The sequence below is a fragment of the Myxocyprinus asiaticus genome, chromosome 29, assembly GCF_019703515.2.
Source record: "Myxocyprinus asiaticus isolate MX2 ecotype Aquarium Trade chromosome 29, UBuf_Myxa_2, whole genome shotgun sequence".
Taxonomy (NCBI): Eukaryota; Metazoa; Chordata; class Actinopteri; order Cypriniformes; family Catostomidae; genus Myxocyprinus; species Myxocyprinus asiaticus.
Genome location: NC_059372.1, coordinates 17,911,684 through 17,932,620, shown reverse-complemented (window position 1 = coordinate 17,932,620; position 20,937 = coordinate 17,911,684). Strand labels below are relative to the sequence as shown.

The 20,937-nt window shown below is 40.8% G+C and overlaps 1 protein-coding gene across 4 annotated transcripts in view; it reads right to left on the bottom strand.

Moving 5' to 3' along the window:
* Positions 1 to 12,811: 12,811 nt before the first annotated feature.
* Positions 12,812 to 20,937, bottom strand: part of LOC127420129 (zinc finger protein castor homolog 1-like) — a 320,096-nt gene continuing 311,970 nt past the window's right edge. For 3 of the 4 annotated variants that reach the window (XM_051662147.1, XM_051662148.1, XM_051662146.1), the window contains 4 exons: positions 18,823 to 18,971; positions 18,196 to 18,418; positions 15,970 to 16,308; positions 12,812 to 15,056 (listed from right to left, as the gene is read on the bottom strand). In XM_051662147.1, coding sequence (XP_051518107.1) covers positions 13,804 to 15,056; positions 15,970 to 16,308; positions 18,196 to 18,418; positions 18,823 to 18,971 — 1,964 coding nt within the window. In that variant the 3' untranslated portion in view covers positions 12,812 to 13,803. The remainder of the gene's footprint in view (positions 15,057 to 15,969; positions 16,309 to 18,195; positions 18,419 to 18,822; positions 18,972 to 20,937) is intronic. The other variant, XM_051662149.1, reaches the window with a different exon arrangement.

The window sequence follows — 20,937 nt, the reverse complement described above, 5'->3', positions numbered from 1 at the left end:
TCAGAACAGAATGTTGGACATTTTCCTCAGGTTGGCTATGGTCTAGTACATGTTTCTGCACTGCAAAGACTGCACAGCATGGGCTACAGGTAGTGCCGAAAGGGAGAACTTGCCACTCATATATATTAGGTTGTTCCTGCACCTTTAGATCCCTCCAGAGAAACCACAGAAGTGGTCTGTCTTCTGGGAGCAATCTGATTTGGAGGAACATCCATCGAATATCGCTGCTGATGGCGATGGAATGCTCTCTGAATCTGAGTAGCACTGGTAAAAGAGATGACCCCAGCACTGGTCCAGGGAGCAAGTATTCATTCAGATTTTGGCCCTGATATTGGAATGAACAATTAAATACTACCCTGTTTTTTGTGCTGGACCATGTGATGTGGGATATACCAGGAATGGGCTGAGGATGCTTCAGCACATGGCTCCAGCTTAACTGCATATCCTGCCTGTTCCAGTTTCAAAATCTCTGCATGTAGGCAGCTGCTTGCTCTGGATCTTTAGCCAGCTTCCTCTCAATTGCTCATAGCTGTGGGATAACGGCCTCCTGGGGGGCCTTCAAGTGCGACATGTTCTTAACACGCAAGAGAGGGGTTGCATATTGCTTAACTTTATTCATTTCTACTCTCACTGTCTTATTTTCCAGTAGTTCTATCCCTTCCTGGTCTTGTTTGGATCGGGTACTCATCCTTTCACTTCGCCAGGGAAGCACATCCATCTGCCAGAATCTCTCTACTTGTTTGAAAAGATCTGTTTCTGGAGATGAGATTGAAGTGAAGAGGCATTGCTGACCAGTTACTTCATGTTGTAAGTGTTGTACTGGTCCCTGTAACATTCAGCCAAGATGAGTCTGGATAGCTGCTGGTCCCCCTGGATGGCCTAGATGGATTGGTTTCACCGCAGTAATGAGGTGGGGATAATCAGATCCAATGAGTAAGACAGGGCAGACCGCCGCTAGATGGTGTAAGGGGAGCACTCTGAGGTGTCTATATTTCTCTCTCAAGGTCTTAACAGGGTGGGTATGTTCAGCTAAACTCAGCTGTGGGGCAGTGAATGCACCTCTTATGTAATACAGTTTACTGGGCTGAGACATATGGGAGATATGAAAAGACACTGCAGCACTGTTGAGGACTTGTAATTCCTGTCTGACTGTTCGAAGAGGAAGGTCTTCTGCCTGACCTTTAAGACCCAACTGCTGGGCGGCACTATGGAGAAGGATAGTCCTCTCTGATCCATCATCTAGGATGGCATAAGTGTTCATTCTTTGTGCCCCATTTCTGAGAATGACCTTAATGATCTTTAACAGGACCTTACGACTGGCAGGCGGTTTACGAATAAGAAGTATCTAATTCATGGTGTTTAAAAGGCAGGCATTTGTGGCAGTGCCTTCCTCTGTGGCAGTCTTTGGAGTGTTTTTACTCCTGACACTTATGTCATGAAGAGCTAGCAGGTGCCTTCCATTACACTGTTTTGCAGCGCATTTTTAAATTGCACTCTGAAACTTGATGATTTCTCACACAATGCCAGCATCGATTACTGTTCTTGATCCAATTTCGCTTTTGGTCAACAGTAAGTTGCTTAAAGTTGTTACAATTATTCAATGAGTGTTTACTGTGGTCACAGTATGGACAATAGGGGGTTGGAATAGGCTTAGTGGAGACAGATGATGTCTTTACCACAGGAGGTGATCGCTCTATACCAAACAGAATGGTAGCGCTTTTAGCTGGCTTAGAGTTTCTAACCACCTCACGTGTCCGTACAGGCTGTACATGACTGTTTACCGCTGCAAATGTTGAGGTGTCTTCTTGTACTTGAATTTTGTATTCCAACCACTCTGAGAGATCGAGAAGAGTGGGGATTGGCACCCTATGGGTGTGTACAAAACACCTGAAACTGGGCCTGAGGTCATGCGGCAACTTCACCAAGAGCCTGGAGACATGTAAGCCACATTGTAACTCAAAGGTGCCCTTCCTGCCTAGTTGCTCCAGCATACCGACAAGGGAACGAACTTTAAGGGCGAAGGTTCTGAAGGCCTTAATACCACCACTGGCTATGTTTGGACCACCCATAAGCTCTGCTATGTGTTGTAGCTCGAGCTGATGAGGCTGACCATATTGCTGATTCAGTGCTGCCATGGTCTTTGTGAAGGGCTGTTGAGAATGACTGTATGAATCTGCAATGAACAACGCCTCTTCTAATTTGAGATGGTCTGTTAGTATTTGGAATTTAAATCTCTCTGTAGCAGTAGCTGGGAGAACATTCTCTAAGGCTATCTTCATCTGTGAGAATTCTCTAGGGTTTGGATGGACAAAATCTGGAATAGTGGGAATAGGACCTCGGTACATCTGCTCTAACCCAGGGGGAGAACTTGGGCTTGGTGCTCTGTGTGGCCTGTGCGGGCGCCGAACAGAGTCAATTAGTGGAGGTATTATGGATTGTGGCTCATATGAATCATAATAACTGTCTCTACAAGGCATATCAAGTCTAGGGAAATAAACATCTTCCTCTCTTAAGGCACCCCAACTAGCTGGCTTGGCATGGGGGGTGCAATAGGAAGAATGCTCCTTTGTTCTGGGGGTAATTTCTGAAATTGAAGAAGTCTCAGAACTGTCATCAAATTTATTTTGCTCATTAGACCTGAGTCGTGAGGCTGCTCCTGGTGTAGCGCTCTTATCAACCTGCTTTGGTAGGGAAGAAAGGCGTGTAGCAGGTATAGGTTGTGTATGGATGGCAGAAGGAAGAGACTGTACCTCAGGCCATTGCTGCTCCAACTGGATCTGTAGCTGCTGCATCTTTTGTTTGAGATGCAAGAGCTCCGATTATAACGATATGTTGTCTGCTGAAGTGTTTGTCGCAGATTATCATGAACATGGCGGAGATTCTTATTCTCATGTATAAGATTGTAAGTTTCAGAGTCCCATGATTCTGCATCAGACCACTGCAGAAGACTATCAGGACATTCGCGATTTAGCGATGATTGGGTGGTGCCAGCTGCGCCCAACTCTTGATCTGTACATGGAGCCATTGTACGGGTTAATTCAGGGTGTGGTGACATGGGTCGTGAGACCAGTCTTGGGAGAATGCAGCCACTGAGGTCATACTCTTCATATCGTGCGGGGAGGGCCTGTTTCCTCCTGACTCACACGATCGGCTCACTCTCTGCATGCTGTGACATATCCATAGTAAGCCAGAAGATCCGGCTCACAGGACCATGTAAAAATGGTTTGTCCCATTTATATTTTATATGCTGGTGGATAACAGACCCGCTATGGGATGTCCGGTAAGAGACTTCAATGTAGAACTGATGGAGTTTGGGAATAACTAATTTATTGTCACCACACTCAATACAATAATGTAATGGAGCTTAGTTTGCTCGATTATGCATATACATATATGCGGGTATGTGTGTGGTTTTCTAAAAGACAGAAAACATAATGCAAAGCATAAGTATATACAGTGCAACATAATCACAATGAATACAATAACAGCAATCACTAAACTCAAATAAACTAAGAATACAAACGATTAATAAATAAGAGAAGAGAAAATGTGCCATTATATATATAGATATGCACTCTGCATTGCTTTAACAGAGAAACTGAAACCTGACACCCAATCTCTGAGCCGTCGGAGCCGCTCTGTATAGTGCATTAATGCGCATGCATTCACTGAGTTTTTTATCTCTCAAATAAGCATATAAATACAACAATTTCCTGCATAAACAAAGATTGTAAATACCTCTGAAGTGATCTCTTAGGTATAATAACAATAGAACTGTGAAAATAGGACTAATAAAAAACATATTAGTGAAATAAAAACAATGGCCTTTTTTTTACAGAGGCACTCTTCAAAATTATGTCCCGAGTGGGGATTCCAAAGGAAATCTTCACTGATCAAGGCACAACATTCATGTCACATACACTTTGCGAACTATATGAATTATTAGGTATTAAATCGATTTGCACCAGCGTTTATCACCTGCAAACCGACGGGTTGGTCGAACGATTTAATAAGACCTTAAAAAACATGATTCGTAAGTTTGTACATGAAGATACGGAAAACTGGGATAAGTGGCTCGAACACCTGCTGTTTGCAGTACGAGAGGTCCTGCAAGCCTCCACCGGGTTTTCCCCGTTTGAGCTACTGTATGGGCACTGCGTACATGACGTCATATGGGAAGCTTGGGAGGAAGGACCTTCGAACAGTAAAAATCAAATTCAATACATTCTTGACCTTAGAGCAAATCTCCACACTTTGGGGCAGGTAACCCAGGAGAATTTTGTCCAAGCTTAAGAACGTCAGCGCCGACTGTATGACAGAGGCACTCGACTATGGGAATTCGCACAGGGAGATAAAGTGCTTGTATTGCTGCCCACTTCGAGCTCCAAATTACTCGCCAAGTGGCAAGGACCCTTTGAGGTCACATGACGAGTCGGAGATCTCGATTATGAGGTTAGGGGAACAGATAGGGGAGGGGCACGTCAAACCTACCACCTAACCTCCTCAAACCATGGAGGGATGCTGTACCTGTAGCCTTGGCAACGGTAGTTCTGGAGAGGGCGGAGCTCGGGCTGGAGGTATCTCCCTAATCAAGTTCATTCACCCCAACTCTCACTGTCGCAGCTTACAGATATTGCCAGATTGCAAGCGGAATTCGCGGACGTGTTTTCACCCTACCCAGTCGCACGAACCTCATAGAGCACCATATCGAGATCACCTCGGGGGGTGGTGGTTCATAGCCGCCCCATCGTCTTCCCAAACACAAGAAAAAGATTGTTCAGGAAGAATTAGAGGCAATGCTTGAAATGGGCATAATACAAGAGTCGCACAGCGATTGGGCCAGCCCGGTAGTTCTGGTACCGAAGAGTGACAGCTCGGTCCGCTTCTGTGTTGACTACCGGAAAGTGAATGCGGTGTCCAAATTTGATGCTAATCCAATGCCGCGAATTGACGAGTTACTCGATCGGTTGAGTGCAGCTCAATTTTACTCAACGCTGGACTTAACGAAGGGTTATTGGCAGACCCCTTTAACTCCAATGTCCTGAGAAAAGACGGCTTTTTCCACACCGTTCGGATTACACCAATTTGTGACTCTTCCCTTCAATTTGTTCGGAGCCCCGGCCACATTTCAGCGCCTTATGGACAAGATCCTCAGACTGCACATGGCATATGCCTCCGCATATCTAGATGACATCATCATTTACAGTAATGATTGGCAGCGGCATATGCAACATCTGAGGGCTGTCCTGAGAGCTCTGAGACAGGCGGGACTCACGGCCAACCCAAAGGAGTGTGCCATTGGGCAGGTGAAAGTTAGGTATCTGGGGTTCCACTTGGGTCACGGGCAGGTGCATCCACAGGTTGACAAAACCGCAGTGATCGCAGCCTGCCCGGCACCCAAGACCAAAAATGGGGTAAGGCAGTTTTTGGGGCTGGCTGGCTACTACCGAAGGTTTGTGCCTAGTTATTCTGATGTCACCATTCTGCTGACTGACCTTAATAAAAAGGGGGCTCCCGATCTGGTCCAGTGGACAGAGTCGTGCCAACAGGCCTTCCTTAAGGTAAAGTCTGCACCGTGTGGGGTCCAATTTTACATGCACCTGATTTCTCTCTCCCCTTTATTTTGCAGACCGATGCATCTGACAGGGGGCTGGGCACAGTGCTCTCTCAGGAGGTGGGAGGGGAGGAACGGCCAGTGCTATTTATTAGTCGCAAGCTCTCCTTCAGGGAGACAAAGTATAGTACTATCGAGAAGGAGTGTCTTGCGATTAAGTGGGCTGTTCTGACCCTCCGCTACTACCTGCTGGGGCAGGCCTTCACCCTCTGTTCTGATCACGCTCCTCTGGAGTGGCTCCACCGCATGAAGGATACTAACGTGCGGATCACCTGTTGGTATCTGGCTCTTCAGCCCTTTAAGTTCAAGGTGATCCACAGACCGGGGGCGCAGATGGTTGTGGCTGACTTTCTCGAACTTAGAACCTTTCTACAGGGTCCTTCTATAAAAACCCTTACCCATGGTAAAATCACTGTAACGCATGGACTTGAGTGGCTTGTTGCTTTTATAAAATGGCTGCAATTGCAATATGATAAAAAACAGCAATGTACAATAAACAAACAAAAAACAAACAAACAAACAATTCAAGTAATATAAACTAGTAATTAATATAGTTCACTATGCTAACTGTAGGCCATTTTATGATTGCCGGTTGTAACTGGTCCTGCTCGACCCACTCCGAGAGGGATTCGAACTGGCGTCTCTGGCATGGGAAGTGGGCACGCTAGTGCAGTCACTAGCGTGCCTCTTGAGGCCAGGGGAGTGAGGTTTACACACTGCACAGCTACCTACCAGCTGGCTACCATTACACTCAACCCACCTAATCCTCACTCCCATCTGGGTCATGGCACCACTGGAACCGGTCCTACTTAACCTGCTCCGAGCAGGATTCGAACCAGGGTCTCCGGCATGGGAGGCGGGCATGGTAACAAGGAGGTTAAAGGCTACAGCCTCTAGCGTCAGTCGCTAGTGCACCTCTTGAGGACAGGGAGTGAGGTTTACACACTGCACAACTGCCTACCAGCTGGCTACCATTACACAAGCAACGTGGCAACTTGCTGCAGTGATATAGAATGTGCACTGACAGTGTGTAAGTTTATAGTAATTTTACAATGCTTCAAATTTAAACGATTTACTTTATACTAAGTATTTTGGCTAATTAAATAACTATTTCAACGACCAATATGAGTGTAGTACTCTCAGCTCTGTTTCAAACAGGTTACCATGTTTAAATCCATTCTGCAAAACAATGCCAAAATCAGCGCAGGAAATGTGAATAAACTCTGCAGATTCTGTCTGGGCCTGCCTATCATAAATATAATGATGAAGAAGCATTTCTGTTACTCTAATGGGAGACTTACAAATTTCTTTGCTTATGTATTATACATTTTCACTTGCTCATTTTTGAGTAACGTTTAGTTTTAAAATGAGCAGTTTAATAGTGGCGCTTTGCAAAGTCACCATGTTACTCATAAGAAAGTTTATCCCACTCTTATTACTAAACCACATAGAGATGGGACCTGTTTTCACTTGCACAAAATTGTTGTAAAAAGATAATAACTTTGGAAATCTGGCACAGTGAGTTTACACCAGTGTGTTTATGTGTCAGTGTGTGTTTCTCAAAATGAAATTCTTCGCTTGTTTATGCGCAGCTGTGTACCTTCAAGCAAAAACTTGCATGATTTCGACAGGTGTGCATTGGTTAATGTTCAGAATCAGATAAGAGGATATTAAATCATCTAGAGTCTAGATGGTTTTGTGTTACATTGATTTGCCGAAATCAGTAACACAGTCTGTCGAATGGGCTGGTTGTCGCGACTTCACATATAAAGTCATATTTATGCTGAATCTCCCCTGATCCAGAACATAATTGAGCATTTCTCCTCATTTCAGTATACATGAATACAGAGAATAGCATTTGTACACAGCAGGCCTGTGACATTACCTCCAATAAGGTCTTGTTAAAGTTAAATTGACTGAATGTGTGTCTAATTCTCTTTTACCTTTGGGGTCCCTGAACTTAATTTTTCACACAAGCAACAGCTGCTATCAGTGGCATGGCAGCTTCCTGATAAATCTTTTTTTTTTTTTTTTTTTTTTACTCTGGCCAAGGGTCTCTTAAAATATAGCCACGCATGAATGGAAACAGAAAAATGAAGGTGAATGCCAAAGGTTAAAAGAGGAAATGGAACTAAAAAGAGAACAATTCTGCAAATATGAACATGTTTCTCTGTATTTTTTATTCATAATCAGACAAATGTACAGGGTCTGATTTAATCAAGGTCTGATCAATAAGTTGTAATAATGTACTCCTTGTTTGTGATAGTAATGCAATACTTTAAATTTCATGCACATACATTTACCTATATTTAATTTTTGGCATAATCAATTGTATATACAATTGAGTGCTGAAGTTTGTCTCACAAGTTTAAACACCCCTTTCAGAATTTATTCAAATATAAGAGATAAAATATCATATTTTTATTTATCACTGCCCTTTAGACGCAACATAACAGATATGTACTTTTATCCCACAAGACAAAATAATAACAGTCTACACAAATCATCCCGTTCAAAAGTTTACATACCTTTGGTTCTTCATATAGTGTGTTGCCTTCTTGAGCATCAATGGATGTTTTTACCTTTTGTAATAGTTGTGTATGAGTCTCTTAATTGAGCTAAGTGTCAAAAGCTGTATGTCAACATCATATAGCCATTGATGGGAAGAACTCAAATGTGTAGAAGATGCTGGAAAACCAAAGAGCGTGTAGTAACTGGAGGATTTTTCTTTAAGGAACATTTCACCCAAAAATACAAATAAATTATCTCATCATTTACTCACCCTCGTGCCATCCAAGATGTGTATGACTGAACACAAACAAAGATTTTTAGAAGAATATCCTAACAACATCTAGCGCTCTGCACATGCGTCAAGCTCTAGGAAGTGTAATTGAGCTTGAAATCATGATCGTGCCTAGAGACTGCAAGATGTTCAGTGAAAAAGGATTTATATTTTGGTCTGTTCCCACCCTAATTCGATGGGATTGCTTCAGAAGGAATGGATTAAACCAATGGAGTCCTATTGATTACTTTTATGCTGCCTTTATGTGCTTTTTGGAGCTTCAATATTTTGGTCACCATTCACTTGCATTGTATGGGCCATTGTATGGGATATTCTTCTTAAAATGTTTGTTTGTGTTCTTCAGAAGAAAGAAAGTCATACACATCTGGGATGGCATGAGGGTGAGTAAATGAAAGAATTTTCATTTGAACTATTCCTTTAAGAACAGTGGGCAGATTCATTGCTCACTCATGCACTATCACAAAACACACAGAGAGTCATAGATCATGGAGAAGCAACACACAATATTAAGAACTAAGGGGATGTAAATAATTATTCTGTCTTATGGAATATAGGTATATTTTTGTTATGTCAAATAGCTTCATCTGGGCAGTACTAAATAAAAAAACAAAATGCAATTTTTACTTTTTTCTTTAAATGATTAACATCTTGCAGATTCTGCAAGGGAGATGCAAACATATACACTTAAACTGTATAAAAAGGCCTATGCAAAATAAAATAAATACATACACATCTTTCTTTAACAACTCCATACTTGGAAGCATTGTGTTTCATTTTTATACATCCTAATAGTTGTGTAGATGATGTGTGACCACCACTGCTGTGACACATGTACAGAACACCTGTCGCATGTTTCTGGGCTCTATTGTTTCTCCATGCACTGCTGCTGTGTCTCTTACACAGCCTGTTCCTGGAACATCAACCCAGTCAGATCCAGTCCTCTTATGACAGCAAAAAATATGCTAAATATGCTCTTGCATTATGATGGTACTGAAAAAAAAAAAAGGATGTTAATTCTGTTTGGTCTATAGATTAGATTGTTCATGCAGTGGTGTGTGGGTTTTTCCATGCCATGGAAATGGCTGAATATGCCAGCTTGATTCTGTCAGTCAAATGAAAGCAATATGGGGTCTAAAAGCCTGAGACCACAAGTTAAAATGTATTAATTACAAATTGTTATCAGCATAGCAATCTAAATGAAAACTTGAATTGAGATATTAAGAATTAATAATTAGAGAATCGAATGCCCCTCTTTTGTTTTAATGACAGCCTGCACTCGAGCTGGAATGGACTCCACAAATTTGTGTAAAACCTGATGATCCATGTTATCCCAGCATGGTTTGAGACGGTATCAAAGAGCATCTTGTGTGCTTCAGTAGAAGCAAGAAATCTGACCTTTTGTACAAAGGAGTTAACATGGGCATTGTCACAAATTAGATTATTTGATTAGTGAGCTACAATAGTGTTGAATATTACAAATGTCTTCTGAATATTGAATAAGTTTTGTTGTTTAATAATGTTCTTTGTCTTTATTTTCTATCTCTGTCTTTATTTTCAAGCTTAAATTCGATTTTGAATATCAGATTTTGAGTGTGGTTTCAGACTTTTAGATCCCACTGTATAATTGACATAATGCATTTTTTTATTAAACAAAAAATAGTCATCCACAATTCTTTTTGTTTTTTTCTTATAATGTAGACAATAAGGTGATATGTCGTTTCAACAGCAGCCCGCGGTAGTTTAGAGGATGCTTCCGTCTGGTTTTTGTGTAATATTATTTCCATAGTTGTTTTCTTCTTTTTTTCAAGATTATATGCAGGATGCCAGCTGGCAGACAGATGGTTGTGGCTTTACACCATTTTATTTAAAGACACATCAGAAAGAAAGAGGAGGGAGAGAGAAGAGAACAGCTGTAGTGTGCGGGACAGGATGGTATGTTGGTCACAGCCAGGAACGGCCAGCTGAATATAAGAAAAGAATCGACAACCACCAAAGACCCTTTCAGAAAAAAACAACAACTTTTCCTAATGGCAACAAACAGCATTTCCTAAATATGGTTCAACTGAACCAACTGAAATTCCTAATATTTGCTGATCTCTCACTAAAATTGATCTGTTGTTGTCTTTGTGTGCACATTGAAGTGTACTCGTAATTAAACAAACAATACAAAATTTCACATGATGCCAAAGTATCATAATACTGTTTTTTTGTTTTTGTTTTTTTTTAATAGGCAGTATATAGAGTATTGCACAGTAATAAGCTACAATTCAATTCTGAATATAGCCATATTCCCTCAGAGCAGTGCTGCTGGTCCTCAGCTGGGCGTCCTCTGTGTTGTACCACAGACCCAGGCCCTTGTGCCCTTTAACAGTGTTTGTCTCAGTGTGAGGGGGCTTATAACTGCAATAAACCCTTTCTATAAAGCACAGCAGTGCTGCCTAAGAAAAACCAAAGTGCATTCTGGAATAGTAACCCGTGATATAGCAGTTCGTTTCAGCACAAAAAACATGAGCTAAAACACTATGTGCAACATTTGCATTGTTATAATAATTAGAATTTCTTTATTTTGGCTCTTTACAAATCCAGCTATTTTACACACATAAAATGTATTCAAGTGCACAGTATTTCTCCCAGGCAAAGAGCCGATTCAGTGTTCTATCTGGAGAGTCAGTGTGAGTCCTGCCTTGCACTTGAGACCAGAGAACAAAACGGCCTATAAGAGGGGCATGCCATATGCAAAATACATGTCAAAAAATTCAATTAAATAATATAAACACACAAAAACAATAACAAACAAAACCGAGTTATGGATGGTATTAAATTACCCAGATATCCGATCGAATGATCTGAAAATTGTTATTGTGATCGTGCTTGATATACAAAAAAAAAAAAAAAAAATATATATATATATATATATATATATATATATATATATATATATATATATATATATATATATATATGATTTCTTATGTAAAAGGTAGAAATGCACACTCCACTGTTCAGTGATACAATAATGTGACTCGTATAGATTTAATTACCACTAATTCTTCTACCACTATGGGAAAACCATGATTATAAAAACCTCACACACACTCACATACTGCATGTCTCACACACACACACACACACACACACACACACACACACACACACACACACAAACTGTACTGGCGTTATTTCAGTTTTTAACGTTTTATTCTTTATTTCTCCTTTTTACTTTCTTTTTAAAGGAAGCTTTTAATCAAAGAGCATTTTTGTTCATATATAGTTTTTACAGAAGAAAATACTATACAACCATTTTTCCCTCCTGAAACAATATTTTTGAAGATATTCATCTACACATTTAGTTGTCTATATTATGATAGTTCTTTCAAAGTCGCATTTAGGAAATAATTATCATTTCCTCGCCTCGCTTTTCCTTGTTTATATTCAATGGAGGCCAAGCAAAACAAAATTCATTCTTCTCTTTTTTTTGTTTTTGTAATTTGGAGCGGAGCACTGCAATAATTTCCTCTGTATAGAATTCATTTAAATTACAGTAATCATTAGTGTTACTCATTAGGCAGGCCAGGTTCTAGCATGCCCATTTCATATTGAAATCATCCAATCTTGGAAGCAAAAAAAAAAAACAAACAAAAAAGGTTTTTTCCTTAAATAAAACACAGAACAACAGTTCTTCATCACACTGAAGACTATTTGTGCATCAAATCAAGGTTAATTAAAAAACATTGTAAAGCAAATTCCCTGTTAAAATATATATGCCATAAATTCATATGGTAAAAATGAACCTAAAAAGTGCAAAAAAACACCCTAGAATTTTCTCATTGCAAGGTCACATAAATATTAAATAACTTGTTATTATTGGAGCAAAACCACAGCTGTTGTAAAGAGAAAAGAAAAGCTTGAAACATTGTTTTCAATCTGTACAATTCATAAAATCACACACTTTCCGTCACCAGCGCTAGCATTCATCATGGTGTCTCTGTAATGCCTGTCCTCCATTCAGCCGACTAGAAAAACCAGAGTCTCTTTCCACATGTCCTCTTCCTTTAGAAATAGATACACGAGGCTTCTGAAAAAAAGAAGCTTAAAAAAGCCAGTCTCCATCCTCCAACTTTGTTACAACTATTTTTTTCATGCTACAGAAATGAAGGGAAAACCAACAAAAAATAACACCTACAAATGTCTTTTTTTCCCTACATTCAGAGACATGTGTCTTCTGCTTTGTTTGACGGACACTTGAGTTCATCTTTTTGGGGATGAAAAAAAGACAACTGTAATCTCCCATTCATTCTGGGCAGTAGCACCATCATCACATTACAAACTCTCCAAAACACAGGGTGCGCTGACGCCCGTCATCACAACAGACTAATTTACAGTAAGACACCCCCACATCATCTGGTCATGCCTGTGCAATTAAAAAATTATGCAAAAAAAACAAAACAAAAAAAAAACAATGAAAAGCTATAGTAATGCAATCATGTAAAAGATAACAAAATGTCTTAAATAGAGGCTTAAGTATCTGCTCTAGTCTATACAAAAGTGCACTATGAATATGCAATGCCAAATGGGTCCTCGTTCAAATCAAGTGAGAGCTAGCGTTTGGTGAGTTGTGTTCACTGAGATCAATGCTTTATGGCCTGAAGCTTTGCAGTCACTGTTTGTTTGTCATGTAATTGCAGGTGAATGTCCATGTGGAATGGAGCCTATGACATCACTGACCATGACGGCATGTTTAATTGAGAACTGTGATCATTGTAAATAATATAAAAAGAATCAACTGATAAACGGAGTAGCATACAATTCAAAGCACTGATGCAGGCCCCTGCACTTCAATTATAATAATATCAATAATAATAATGACACAAGATGTTTCTGAATCAATTATTTTAGCAACATTCTTTATAAAAGATTCCTGCAATGTACTCTTGTCTCTTTCAGTTGGTACGAGGGTCCTGCAATCCAGTGACTGCAATTAAAATGTACATTAACATCCACACACATCTACTTTATATAGATATTCATATATATTGTTTTTTTCCTTATTTTTTTCCACACAAAAAGTAACAAATGAAATCGAATAAATTAAATTCAAACATGCACACACACAAAAGACCGATGTGTAGGAAAAGTTTTACATAGCCACCCATGTGTAAAAGAGGGCCTCATCTGTCTGTCTCTGTTCATTTTTTAATGCATAATTAAATTAATAATGTTGGTCATCTTGTAAACATCATAATAAATCATTTTGGGCCTTCACTTTTCTTGTGTAGTTGGTTGTTTTCTTGTCATCTGCAGTGTCTCAAAGCATGAAAAATGAGGCCACTCAAACTTGCGTTTGTTCAGGGAATTCAGAGTTCTCCTTCTACAGCATATTAAGGGCTCAGCCTCTGGGCTCCTCTTTATCCAGTTGGGAAGTCTTGGCGTGGGTCATGGAAGCATCAAAACTCTCACCATTGTCTTTGTCAACATCTGGCTCTGGCATTGAATCTTCATATGAGTCTGTATTCATGTCCTCCTCTGGTTCCTCCTCTTCTTCCTCATCATCGTCATCATCATCCTCAGCTATCGGCTCTTCCTCGGCTGATAGGTCGTCTTCTGGATCACCGGATGTGCCGGTAGTGTCATCCTGAGGGTTGGTCAGGCCCAGTGAAGCAGCAGGCCCAGACCTAGCGGCAAGGGACAGTTGCTCCCTGTGCATCTTCTTGCTCAGGTCCATGGAGTCGCTAAGGCCCAATCCAGCAGCGTTCTTCAGGAAGAACAGGGAACTGTTGGTGTCTGTTCCGAGGTTCAGAGAGCTATCAAGACTGATTGCAGATCCTAGATGCTCATACTCTCCAGCACCTCCAGCTGAAGGGAGATACATGGCCACGTTGTTGTGGGTCAGCCCCGGTGTGTTGGGTGAGGTTGGGGGCAGATTCATGGGCGCAGGGGGCAACCCTAAGCTTGCATGGTGGTGGTTGCCATCCTGGTTAGGGGAGACAGACGGCAGCTCACCCCTCTCCTGCTTCTCATGCTTTCGCTTATGGGAATCCATCTGTGACATCCCTACCACCGTGTGCTTGCACTCTGGGTAAGTGCAATGGAAATGTGAGCATTTGAGCTTGTACTTGCAGTCGGTGACCTCACAGTCTGCGCTGGAGCTGAACTGGCAGAAACCAGCGGCACTGATCACGTCTTGCTTCCCATGGTGCTTTCGGTGTGCCGTCACCTTGGTGCTGTCCGTGCAGCGGAAGCCACAGCGCAGACAGTGGAAATGGGTGCTGTTGCCGGAGAACTGGCAATCTGGGAAGTTGCAGCACAATGAAGACTTAAAGCGCTTGAAGTCATCCAGAACCAGGTTGTCCACACGGTCGTGGTGCTGTGCATGCTTATACATGTGGGTGCGGCCGCAAAACTTGTAGCCGCAGTTTTCCCGTGTGCAGTGGTAATGAGTGACCTTCAAGGAGAACTGGCAGGCCGTATCCTTGCAGTCCTCATAGAGGTCGTAGCGGCGAAACCCATCCAGCATCATGCCTTCATCCAGCATCTTGCGAGACGAGGCTGTCTTGCGGCGCTTGCCAAAGGGTGACATGTCTTCAATGATCCAGAAACGTTTCTTGGAGCCAGTTGCAGTGGGGATCGAGATGGTATTACCTGGAGGCAAAAAAGGCATTTGGTACATCAAGCAGCAAAGCAATTCTATAAAAAGCCACTACCAATCATGAGTGGCCACAGAAGACATGCGCTCTATTAAGACTACACACAAAGGTTCCTCTCTTACAGCAATTTACTACAGTAATGTGATTCCATGCCATAATCAGACAGAGACAAGTCCCATTTGTAAAGTGTACTGGTGACATTTTAATGTTAGTGTCACATATAGGTACTGGGAGAGTTCAGAAGTACTTCCATACATCCGGCTTTATGGTAGAGCAGGATTCCCTTCCATAAACTTGAGGTCAGTGCTAATGATTTGCTCCCTGTCCAGGCAAGCAGGAATCACATGACTCTATTAAACTCTGGCATGATTAAACCAGCCCTTTACAGCAGGCTACTAATTGACTGTATTTAGACAGTGGATTTAATGGCAGGTGTGCAATGCACTACATAGCATCACATAGACTTGCAATAATTCTGTGGAATAATAACACTGATTTAACCATATCTTCATGACATATGCATTGCATGTTTGAAATCCTACATTTTTATAATCTAGCTGATGGTTTTGTAACTAAAATTATATCTGGTCAAACTTTTTTGAGAGGTACCTGCCAAAAACAACACCTTAAACCAGCTAAAGATTATTTAATATGGGTCGAGCTGGTGTCCCAGGTTGGCCAAGCTGGTCTTCAACTGGTCAAGTTGGTCTCCTAGTCTAAGTAATTGGTACGTGCCCAAAACCCCTCTAATACCAGAAACAGACCAACCTCACCAGGCTAGGAGACCAGCTAAGACCAGCATACAATTTTAGTTTGGTTTAAGATGCTTTTCAGCTGGATCTTAATCTATAAATGAAAACTACAGTAAGTCTAGAGCTGCAGTGTTCGAGTGGAGACGGTATAGGTACCTGCAGCGTCCTGAACTATAGGGACATCATTTTTAACCAAAGACGAAGTAGGAATGATGGGGCTGAAAGCTGGTGTGTTGGTTGGCATGACAACACTCCTAGTGGCTCCAAGAGAGGCGCTGAGCAGAGAATATGACAGACAGGATGGGGAGAGAAGGTATGGGAGCGAGGGGAGTTGTGGCCGGAGAAGAGCCGAGGAGAGACATGGAGGCTGACTCTGGAGCGTGTGCTGATGAGGAGGTTGAGGAGGTGGAGGTGGTGGAGGAGGAGGAGGTGCAGACTGAAAAGGAGAGTCAGCAGAGGTAGTAGTGGCAGGAGGAGGGACCTGACAGCCTGGTCCTACAAAGACAGGGTGCCAAGGAAGGATGGTGGTAAAAGACAGAGACAGGAAGGAATAGGACACAAGGGTGGGGAGGTAAAAAAGGGAAAAGAGATCAAGTAATGAAATAATGAAAGCCAAATGGTAACCAAAGTCAGACAACAGCCAAAAGCAACAGTGATGAGAATGGAAGATAACATTTGAAACCAAACAATGAAACTATAAAATCAGTTCAGTGAAGGAAAGCTCTGATTCAAAGAGCAAAAGCCTATATTTAAAGATGCTATGAGCAATGTTAGCTATTTTGATGACTTTTGCCAATTAGACCATCCCCATCCCTTCAACAACACCAAAACCCTAATGTCAAAAAACATGTCAGCCAACGTGATGTCAGCAAACCACATGTGCACAATGATTTGCAGGTAAAGAGCAAGTTTTATGATTGGCTCAAAAAGGGTGACTTTTTTTTTTTTTTTTTTTTTTTTTTTTTGTGCTGTTTACAGAGCCTAGGGCTGCCAAAGAGACAGGTGTTGTTTCTCAGGGCACCCACTTCAGAGATAAATGTCAGATAGTAGGGATATTTTATAGGTGGTATTTAAAAAACAACAACCTTTAAGCACCTTTAAGCCCAGAGAAAATGGTCGATAACTTGTGCCGCCTCAATGTAAACACCTGAGTTCAATGGCAGTAGAGATGAAAAGTCCGGGATGCCTCAGTTATTGAGTCGCCACAGGGATGGCGTTAATGTGAGCCCGGTGTGTGTGTGTGTGTGTGTGTGTGTGTGTGTGTTTGTGTGTGTGTAGGACTATATAACAAATTTAGTGCTCTATAATTTTATAAATATCATTACAGTGGGAAACATTTGTTGGCTCTGATGCTGCATGGACAAGTTGCTACTTTATGAGTCACAGCTGGAAGAAATTCAATGAGAGGGATTTTACGTTACTATTTGTCAGGGTAGGACAAAAGGCCTACAGGATACCAACACAAGGAACCAACACCACCAGTGAAATGTCATTGACCAAAGAAATGTCTAAATCTTTACTCCACTGGCCACACTGGGCCTCATTTGTGATTTCATTCTATTCCTCTCGTATACTGTCATACAATACAAAAAATATTTTTCTTACCAAGTATTTTTGTCTTGTTTTAAGGACGTTTCAACATTTTTACTGGAAAACAATACATTTACTTGGGAAGCAAAATGACATAGGACATTTTGTCTTGTTTTCAGAGAAATCTAACAAAATTTAGTAATGTTTATGCTAAAAAAATAAAATTAAAATACTATGTGAAAAAACACGTGATTCAGAGGTAAAACAAGTTTATTTTTCTAACCCCATTGACAAATAGTTTTTTTTTTCTTGCTTTAAGCATAATCCTCTCAAAATTTTGTTAGATTTCTCTGAAAACAAGGCCAAATGTCTTATGTCATTCTTCTTCTCAAGTATTTTTTTTCTTCTTTTAACAATGTTTAGATATTTTACAGGACAAAAATACTAAGAAATTGATTTTTTTTTGCAGTGTATGTCCAAGTTAAAGAAATAGTTCACCCCAAAAATGACAATTTTATCATAATTTAAACACCCTTATGTTGTTCCAAACCCATATGACTTTCTTTCTTCCGTGTAACAAAAAAGGAAATGTGAGGCAGAATGTTCGCCTCAGTCACCATTCACTTTCACTGTATGGAAAAAATATGCAATGAATGGTGACTGAGACTGAATATTCTGCTGCCTAATATCTAATTTTGTGTTCCACAGAAAAAAGAAAGTCTTATGGGTTTGGAACAACAAGGTGAATAAATGGTGGCAGAATTTTCATTTTTGAGTCAACTATCCCTTTAACAGGGTCTGTTGTGAGGCTGAAAGTGTTTAATAGTCATGGAAGTTTTCTGGTTAACTAACCTGCTGGCGAGCTGTCATTGCCCACAGGGGTGCTGGTGCAGCTACGGTCTTGGTTTGAAGACTCTGAGGAGAGGCCAAGTGGGCTTCCCCCACCAGTGTAGTCCATGTAGTCATCATTTTCCTCCATCATGCTGGAGAAGTTAGGATGGCTGCCCACCACACCAGATGAAGATAGACTGGCCATGTGGTGCATCTCCTCAGGCCGGTGGGCATGAGAGACCACCTACAGAATGGCAAACGACATCATTACGCACAAGCAGTGGTACATTTTGAGCAATTTGGTTTTTTTTGCCTTCACTTAGTCATTTTAAATGGTCCTGCTTTGTGACAAATACAAATACAAAAAGTAAAAGTACAAATATTTCATGTAGTTTCCCAATTATTATAAGGTCATAAAAGCTGCATGCATAACAATTATAAATGAAGTAGCAAAATGCTTTAAAATAGTTTTAGCTGAAGTACATGTTAAAATACAGGGCACTGCTTGATATTTCATGTCAATGATCCATAAATATATATATAATGGCTACAATTTACAACATTATCGTATTCTTTTCTAAAACATTTGCGGTTATAACTGTGCTCATGGCAATTCAATAACTTTTTCTTTTCAACAAGTGTTTGTACCTGTGAAGGGACTCGGTCGAAGTTTTTTCCCAGCATCCTCCTCATGTGTTTGCGGGCATGCGAGGTCATCTGGTGCTTGAGCAGGAAGGAGAACTGACACCCCTCACGGATACAATGGAAGTGGCTGTTAACTTGGTTGTATTTGCACCCTGCAAGAAACGAGCGAACAAAATTAACTTAAGCAAAGACTATCTTCATCACGCCTGGGTTTCAGGGACAACATACATCACAGATACTCTACGAGGTAATGAGGACATTGTGCTTCTGTCCTGCGCCTGCATAATGCGGAGCGACAGAGCAGATGAGTCCAGTGTCATACTGGGAAAGTCGACCCTTTTGAAGATTAGACCTGTGGTGCTCTTTTATTACTGTGACATCTTTTATTCAATTTGGAATTTACATAAATACATTCTGCATTTGGAGAAGCAATAATGCACAACCCTGCAAACCAAAGTAAACACACAATTATTTCCATATTAAATTCATTTTTCACGACCTATCTGTTGCTGGTCTATTTCCTCCCCCCCACCCCTGTCTTTCCCCTTGGTTTTTATGTTTTCCACAAAGGGCTCTACAGATTTTAATGATTATAAGTTTTCAAATTTAAAGACTGCCTCTGTGCACTAATCAAATATTGTAGGTTGCTCGTAATAATTTTATTGTGAATAATACACGCTTAAATAATTGAAAGAGTCACATTCAGGGCAGGTGCGGGCTTGTCCGTTACCATGGTACCCGTGGCACGAAGCAACTAGCCGCCTGTTGTCAGATTGCTTTTGTACACAAGGGTGATATACTTTAAAAAGGCAGAGTTGAGTAAATATGAACACATGCTGAAATATCAGGGCTCTTTATGCCACCAGATCCTGGTATCCTCATCGCTGGTGTTCTGTTTTAGGTTGCTGCCATGGATACCACTTTCCTAGTCCAGCTGAACCATCAATTCTTTATGACTCTACAGCTTGCTTTTGTCATATGTGCCTGGTTTATACCACTAACAATGCAACAGGAGAGATCACAGACCATGCAAACCTGCAGACACTTGTGATTCTTTCCACTCTTCAATAAATGTTATTTTTCCTTGGCTTAAAGGGATAGTGACTTTCTTTCTTCTGTGGAACACAAAAGGAGATGTTAGGCAAAATGTTAGCCTCAGACACCATTCACATTCACTGCATCTTTTTTTCCCATTCATAGAAGTGAATGTTGACTGAAACTAAAATTCTTCCTAACATCTCCTTTTGTGTTCCACGGAAGAAAGAAATTTGTACATGTTTAAAATGACATAAGGGTGAGTAAATGATTACAGAATTTTCATTTTTGCGTGAACTATCTCTTTAAGGGGAGGGGAGTAGTGGGAAAAAAAAAAACTTTTAATCTGACTGCTTGTGATGATGATCGAGGCTTGCAAAAAAGAGCAGCACAAACAGACTGAGCTTGACAGGCACAGTAATTAACAAACATATGTAATTGCTCATTCCTGACAGGTTAAATATACCCAAGAAAACAACCTCTGTTTGATTGCCTACTATAAATACTGAAGTATTAATGTATGACAAAAAGGCAGACACCATTTTTCTCAGCCCGTTTTTTTGTAATCTAAACGAAACGACCCCAGCTTTACAATGAGACAAGACCATCTTTAATTCTGCCAAACGTGTTTGTTCTGAAAAATGTAAATGGCGGAAACTGGCTGATTCTGAGCTGTTGTCAGTGTAAACCATCGAATTGACAAAATATCATTGTACAGATACTAATGGGATAACAGCTTCTAGGAAACACTTAAAATTCAGTGAATGAGTGCAAAGCACAGCCGTTTCACGCCCCGTGCGCATTCTGCAGCAAAAAGCGTGTCAATTAGCAACTCAGCGAAGGGAACGGCACTTTTCCTATAGCTGCCAGTGGAAAAAGTGTGTTCATATGAGTTCATCGATTTGAAATTAAGGTTAAATCATTTGTGATTTCACACCATTTCTGATCCATCTGGCTACATTACTAATAGTGAGCTGGCAGTCACTGTTTGAGAATAAAGTCTGAGTTCAGATGAAGAGAGAGTGTTTGGAAACATGAGTGAGTGATGTGAATGGTGACTGAAACAATTAGGAGTGTGGGAGG